Source organism: Cannabis sativa, chromosome 9 (assembly GCF_029168945.1).
Source record: "Cannabis sativa cultivar Pink pepper isolate KNU-18-1 chromosome 9, ASM2916894v1, whole genome shotgun sequence".
NCBI classification, from domain to species: Eukaryota; Viridiplantae; Streptophyta; class Magnoliopsida; order Rosales; family Cannabaceae; genus Cannabis; species Cannabis sativa.
Window position 1 is genome coordinate 43,470,186 of NC_083609.1, and position 8,258 is coordinate 43,478,443.

The 8,258-nt window shown below is 34.4% G+C and overlaps 1 protein-coding gene across 1 annotated transcript; it reads left to right on the forward strand.

The window, feature by feature from the left end:
• The first annotated feature begins 748 nt into the window (after positions 1-748).
• On the forward strand, positions 749-3,115 carry LOC133031409 (uncharacterized). Its single transcript, XM_061104900.1, has 4 exons — positions 749-983; positions 2,066-2,238; positions 2,352-2,562; positions 2,721-3,115. The coding sequence occupies exons 1-4, from the start codon at positions 749-751 to the stop codon at positions 3,113-3,115; spliced, it is 1,014 nt and encodes a 337-aa protein (XP_060960883.1).
• Positions 3,116-8,258: the final 5,143 nt, after the last annotated feature.

An 8,258-nucleotide genomic window follows, 5' to 3' on the forward strand; every position in this document is an offset into this window, starting at 1 on the left:
ATCTCAAAATTATTGTATCATTATCTTGTAGTCGAGATTAAGTTTATTGAAAATCGTTGTCATCACCATATCTTACTCATAGTTGTCATTATTGGCATCATCGTATCTCACTCCACCATTTATAAACAGGTTACATGGGTCGTATTCGGATTTTATTTTTTGACACAATATAATAAATAATATGATTAAATAAATATTTATTCATATGACAATAGAGAAAATTAAAATAGAAAAGGGTTAATAACATAATACACTAATACCGTACGTACCAATCTGATGCCGGCAATGACTTCTTTGTCTTCTTTGGTTTCTTAGTCTGAAAAAAGAAAAGGAAACACCAATAAATTAAATATTAGAGATGAAGATGATGGAGATCATATATCATATAAGAATGAGGGAGAAATAAATTAAATTTGAGAGATAAAGATGATGGAGATCATACATCATATAAGAATGAGAGAGAAATAGGAGTTAACTTAATATTTATAGTGTTTGAGAAATAGTTAATTACTTATAGTATAAATAGTTAATTAGTAAGATAGGTATATTTTTTTTCTTTAAAAAAATTGTTAAAAGTAGTTTATTTAGAAAAAATAGCAAATTTTATTTTGATTTTTTTTTTTTAAAATGGTACACGTGATATATAAATTTTGAGTCATATCTTTCCTATTATTAATTAGTAATAATAAATAAATGTGTTTGAGAAGTGCGTTTAGATAGGGGGTTAACTAATCTTACTTGGTTGAATATGTTCACTTCTGCCAAGCTCCATAATCTTGAAATTTCAACTTCAGACCATGCTCCGATTCTTATGGTCATGGTTCCTACTGTTGGCCACAATTTTGTTAAGCGGTTTTGGTTTGAAAATGCGTGGTTGAGGGCATCTCTTTATTATCAGATTGTTAAAGATAGTTGGGAGATTTGTGGGGCTGATGACGTGATGTATAAAGTTCAGTTTTTTGGAGAAAAGTTGGCCGATTGGGGTAAGGAGGTTACTGGGAACTTTATAGAAAGATTAAAAAAGTGTAAAAAAATTGAGTCGAGGTGAAGTCTCTGTTGCCAATTACAAACAAGCAAAGAGAAATTTAGCCGAAGGTTATGTCCAAAGGAAAGTTTTATGGCATCAAAGATCGAAGCAATTATGGTTGCAAGAAGGAGACAATAATAGCAAACATTTTCATGCTTCTGTAACTACAAGACGAAAAAATAATTTTGTGGCAAAACTTAAAGACCATTCTGGTACGTGGGTTGACTGGGATAGTGGTTTGGACCAACTTATGGTTTCTTATTTCAACGAACTTTTTTTTTATCTTCTCAAACCTATTGGAGAGAAGTCGCAAGCAGTGTGCAAACTCGTTTATCATCACAGCAGAATGCCGAGTTGTTGTTACCGGTTTCAGATGAAGAGGTTCGCAAAGCTTTGTTCCAAATGCATTCGGATAAATCCCCAAGGCCCGACGGTATGACCCCTGGTTTTTTTTTTTTCAGAATTGTTGGCCGATTGTTAAAGATGATATCATCAATATGGTCAAGCAACTTTTTCACAATGGGTTTCTTCCTATAGATCTTAACAAAACCATTTTGGTCTTAATTCCTAAGAAGAAGTAGCCTATGTATATGGGGGATTTAAGACCAATTGCTTTATGCAATGTGTTGTACAAGATTGTGTCCAAAGTGGTTGCTAATAGACTTAAGAGTGTTATGCTGTCCATCATATCCGATACTCAAAGTGCATTTTAACAAGGCTGCTTAATCTCAGATAACATCATGATTGCCTATGAGATTATGCATCATTTAAATAGAAAACGAAGAGGGAGGGATGGTTATATGGCACTTTAACTTGATGTTAGTAAAGCGTATGATAAGCTTGAGGGGAGTTATCTCTGTGCTATGATGGTAAGGATGGGGTTTGATGGTCGTTGGATTAACTTAGTTATCCAATGTGTGTTTTCTGTTTCCTATACCATTTCACACGGAGGGAAGGAGTTAAGGCCCATTGTTGCTCAAAGAGGATTACTTCAAGGTGATCCTTTATCACCATATCTTTTTATTCTTTGTGCTGAAGGTTTCTCTAGTTTGTTGCGTAGTTATGAACAAAGTGGTTTACTCACGGGATGTAAAATTGCTCGAGGTGCGCCGGTAATCTCTCATATGCTCTTTGTTGATGCTAGCTATATTTATTGTAAGGCCACTGAGGAGGAAGCGTACAATGTGAAGGAGCTGTTGCGTACTTATGAGGTGGCTTCGGGACAAAGAATTAATTTCACTAAGTCTTCTGTGTTTTTTTAGCAATAATACTGGTAGTGAGGTGCGAGATTCTATCTGTGCTATGTTGGAAATTTATGAGGCAGATGAAAATGGCTACTACCTGGGTCTTCCTTGTTCGGTTGGGAGGAATAAGAATGCTATCCTTGGCTTTCTTAAGGATAGGCTTCAGAAGAGAATTCAAGGTTGGGAAAGGGCGTATTTTGTCTCGTGCAGGAAATGAGGTATTACTGAAATCTATTGCTCACGCATTGCCGAATTATGCTATGAATGTATTTCTCTTGCCTTTAGACACTTGTAAGGAGTTAGAGCGGCTTATGTCTAAGTTTTGGTGGCATCTGAATTCGAGCAGTGGTTAAGGTATTAATTGGATGAGTTGGGAGCGGTTGTATCGTCATAAACATCTGGAGGACTGGGTTTTCGAAACTTAAGAGACTTTAATTTTGCTCTTCTAGGGAAACAATATTGGCGATTGTTGGTTAATGATGACTCTTTGGTTAGTAGGCTCTATAAGGCAAAATATTATGCTCATGGCAACTTGTTTTCTGCTGAATTGGGAGATAATCCTAGTTTCATCTGGCGAAGTATTCTTGAAGATAAAGATCTAGTACATTCCTGTGCTCAAAGAACAGTTGCTAATGGAGAAAATGTATCCATTCTTGTAGATCCTTGGCTTCCACATAGTTCTAACAACTATGTCGTTACAAGGCACCCTGCTCTTGTGAACAAATCGGTCAGTTGCCTCTTTCAAGTTGACACTCGCACTTGGGATGAGGATATTGTGAGGACTTTTTTGTTTCACGTGATCAGGACCTCATTTTGTCCATTCATCTTAGTGATTCAGCCGTAAATGATGGTTGAAACTGGAGACTTGAGACTTGTGGGAATTATTCGGTTAAAAGTGCCTATAAATTTTTGCAATAATCTAAAGGTTCTTGGTGCCTTGATGCCAATGCTGATTTTTGGAAGGGCCTTTGGTCGTTACAAATACCTCCTAAGATCAGTAACTTCTTATGGAGGGTTGTTTCGGGTGTGCTCCCAACTTATTTTTAGCTCCAAAAATTTCATGTTCCCGTCAATGCTGACTGTCTGTTGTGTAACGCTCATGCAGAAACCGTTCAACATGCATTGGTGGAGTGTGAGTTTGCTAAAGCTGCTTAGAATTGCAGCATGGTCGACGTCAGGGCCGGGGCTGCAACATTCAGCAGCTCGCTGTTGGGGATCTTCGACAGAGGGCACGAAGGTGAAATGGAAGATGTGGCTATGGTGAGTTGGGCTATTTGTGTAACGCCCTAATCTATAGGGACGCGCCATGTGTGATTTTATAAACTATTTTAATACTAATGGATTAATAATTATTAAAAACCGTGATAATATTAAAAACTTGATCAAAGTAAAACACTAAAAACAGACATTATAACGACATAAAAAGCGTGTTCCGGGAATCCCCGTTATAAAAATTTCTGCTAAAAGAAATATATACGACAACCATTTAAACACAAAATCAAAGTACACAGTAGATACAACCAGCCCAAAACAACACCTAGCAACTCGGCGCGCAGGTCGGTGAGGTCAATATGTACATTGCTGGAGAAGACTGTCACTTCCTGGTTGATCAAGCTTTTATTTGCCCCACATAGCACCCGTGAGTCACAAGGACTCAACAAGAAAAGTAATAATAATAATCATATAGTTTATCATTCGAATATTGTCATTTATATACAATAAGAATCAAACCATCGCACATTGCTCATAAGATAAAATCTAAATTACTACTGGCATCTGCCACGAATAAACATCAATGTGTATAGATATTTGGTAATACAAAACTATTACACCAATAATAGAATTCATATTTACTTAATCATATAAATTATATATATGTTACTTCATAAAGTAACCATCTTCATAACATCACGTTGCCTAATCAAGCAAGTCGATGCTTAAATATGATAATCCTATATTGCATTGCCTAATCAGGCAAGCCCGTGCCATAGCCTGGCACCCATATCTTGCATAACTGCATCACCCAATCAGGTGAGCCTGTGCCGAAAACTTGCACCCATATATCATATAATTGCTGAGCACGTGCCACACTTTGGCACCAATATATCGCATCGCCTGATCAGACGAGCCCGTACCTATGCCCGGTACTTATCATATGTCACTGACGTCCATATCTACACGTCGCCAGGAGGAAACCCTACAACGGTTTCATTTTATGCCATAACTTGGCAATTTTCATATCACTGACGCCATATCTACACGTCCCCAAGGGTAATCTCCTAATAAGAACAAAACTCGTACCTACGTCCAGTACTTATCATTATCACTGACGCCCGTACTTACGCCTAGTACGTCACCAGGAAAATCGCATCACCTAATCAGGTGAGCCCTTACCTACGCTCGATACTCATTATATATCACTGACCCCCGTACTTACGCCCAGTACGTTGCCAGAAAAATTGCATCACCTAATCAGGTGAGCCTGTATATCACATGCATAATATCATCATATTATCGATACTCAACCAATCAATTTTTTTTATTATATAACAATATTAACTATGTCTCAATATTAATCAATTCATAACGATACTAATTGTATTACATACAATGTACTATGCAATACAATATACTTTTCTTACCTTTAATCCATATTCATACATTTCGGCCAACCCAAGTGGAGAACTCTCCCCGATGATCTTGGCCCTATGTCACAACAACGGTAAACCAATAAGTGTTTAACCCAAAACACTACTTAATATTCACATAGGACAATCTAGGGTTTTCTACCAAAACCCGCAGTATAAATACACTAAAATAAAACTTATATTTTGGCTCTAAAACATGCACCATATTGCAGAACTCGTTGCAAGCTTCGAAACGGTATATAGAATGTCCAAAACGAACCCCCGAGTTAAAAGTTATGATAAAAATACGAATTTTGATCTCTTAGGAATTTCTAAAAACTATAAAACTCAAAAATCCTAATTTTTGCACTCACCGAAACACTATCAAAACTTATCCAAATTACTCAAAACTTCACAGGGCGCATATATACCATAAATATTACCATCATTACGTAACAAAAATAAAAATCGAGCCCTTAAATGAAAAACGCTATTAACGTTCGGACTAAGCTTTCGAAAGTTCAAAACTCGATTTCTAACTCAAAATCACCCAAAATTCAACAAGTAAACAACAGAACTAGTCCCATGACTACCCGAGAATAATCCTATAAGGTCAGAACCTTCATAACTATTCTAATTCACAAAACCCCTATAGGAAACCAATTGTTTTTAAACTTAAACGAAATTAACCATACCTTAAGCTTTCCCTTTTCAAAGATTTGCTATCCTGCTGCTACCGGAGCTTAGATCACTAGGTTTCGGGTTGAAAATCAAAGAAAATGGTATAGGAAGAGAAAGTTTTGTCGAAAGGAGAGAATGAGAGTTTCGTTAGTTCGTTCTGTTTCACTAATAACTTAATTTATATATAAATTAACGTAACGTTAACTTATATATAATATTATAATAATATATTAATAATATAATATAAATAAAAACTTTATTATTAATAGTTATCTTATTATTTTTTAGCCATTAAGAAACTTCTACATCTAGGGTATTTGGCCAACTCCGAGTACCCTAAAATATCCCAGTATTTCTAAAATTAACTTATCCAAATAATTCCATCAATATTTCTAACTAAAATTGTTGTGACATTTTTAACCCCCAATCGGGTCTCCAGGGTCGCCGAACCTGAAAATATTTTTATTTCACAAATAACTCATATTATATCCACATATTTTAAATAAATCTCCATAATTAACAAATTATGCTTATATATCCACTTATCGAGTCTTCAGGGTCGCCGAACCTGAAAATATTTTTATTCCACATATAGCTCATATTATATTCACACATGCTATATAAATCTCCGTAATTTACAAATTACACTTATTTACATTTATAGCAAAATAAAAATTTTATGCTGAAATAAATTAGTAGGATCATAATCCTATTTATTATCTAATTAACCCATAATATTAATATAAATCCTGATTATTTACCATTAGACTTATTGGGATATTACAATCATTCCCTCCTTATAGAAATTTCGTCCTCAAAATTTATTTAAACTCTCAAATTATTATTTCTATCTTGCTGTTTTTTTATAGCACTTTCTCAACTAGTGGAATTGTCTTATTTCATAGTACTTCCTTTTTCTAGTCCAAAACATGGACAAAATATTTTTCCTATATAATAAATTTTGCTGACGTTTAACATCGTCACAACTCAGAATATGGGTCGAGTTTGATACATATTTTCTCAGCATGGAGACATGAAACACATTATATACTCTGGACAACGCAGGAGTTAAGGCTAGCTAATAGGCTACCTAGCCTACTTAATTTAATGAACATGTATCTAATATTTCTCTCGTACCACACTTATTAAGGTATTTAACCAGTGACACATTTAACTATTACTTTTAAATAAAAACCTCATCAGGGAAGAGATTATTCTAAGATAATCTAACCTTTATCAAATATGCTCATGACATATTCCTAAAATTCCATTGATCTTCTCAGGTTACCCACCTTTCAAGAATAAAACATCATACTATTTTTGCTTTAATCTCCATGGTCCTCAATAACTTTCTTTAATTCTTAACATCATAGCCAAAGATATTAACCTTAGAATTTCACAAGATTAGATTATTCCTTCGTAAGAATTCCATATACTTATTTATTGTATAAATTGTCTGTTGGGTTTTATGCCCTAAATAAAACTCATTTCAATATAATCGGATTTACTTATTAATAAAGATCAGAAATAACATTTAATGTTGCATGGTTCACATGATTTATTTCATGATTATATGTATATAATGTATTAATTCTTTTTAAGTCCAGAACATATGAGTTTGTTAAGGATTATAGTGTTGTCAGCACAGTGGAATATAATCTTAATTATATGTTCAAAAGTTTATTCCCTGATTTGTCAGAACACTGGATTTAGACTGACATGGTATAATCAGCGATAGGTATTCTTACACCTTGGAAAAGTGTTATGTCCTTTCTAGGACATTGGCAAAGTTTACCAGTATCGGATGTATGGAGTATACATCGGAATGGACCGATATTGAACTTTGATTAGATATATTAAAACTTACCGTAATATCTATTCAATTCAATATCACATGTTGATCCTAGATCAAATGACCTTAATCCTGATATGGGTAGGTTCGATCTCAAGAGTACTATACATGTTCTTTGATTTGTTAGTTAAGCCTACTTTTGGGTCAGGGTGATACGTACATTTTGGGAACATGATAGTATAATTGAGTGGGAGTGCTACCATAAATATGGAATCTATAACTTCTATAGGAACTTAGAAGTGAAACGATGATATCCTTCGATCTTGGCTAAACAGAAATAAATGGTGGAGATCTCATTTCATTTTGCTGAAATATCATTTATACGAAGCTAAGTGTTTTAAGGATAAAATACATTGAAGGTGTAGCGGTAACAGTAGTGCCTTTTCAATGTAGATCATCTATTAGAGGGTCATTGATGACATTAGGGTTATAACAATGGATAACTAATGACGTGTCTATATCATGGAACATATAGAGCGTTCTATATGACTGAGAGTGCAATTCCAAGTTCTTAGTGTGGATTCAATGAGGAATTAAGAAGTTAGGGAATTTACTTGGTAAATTCGGTTCAACTTATTGGAAGCTCGGTTATATAGACCCATGGTCCCCATACTAGTTGAGACCATACTGCTTGTAAGACTCAGTTAATTTATTTTAATTAATCAATTATAATTCTAAAAGTTAGACTATGTATACTTTATGAATTTTCACTAAGCAAGGGCGAAATTGTAAAGAAAAGAGATTCTATTATTTAGGATTGTATGTTTTAGTATTTTCACTTGTCATTCCTACTTGCTATATGCTTTAATAATTTATGAATTGTGTAT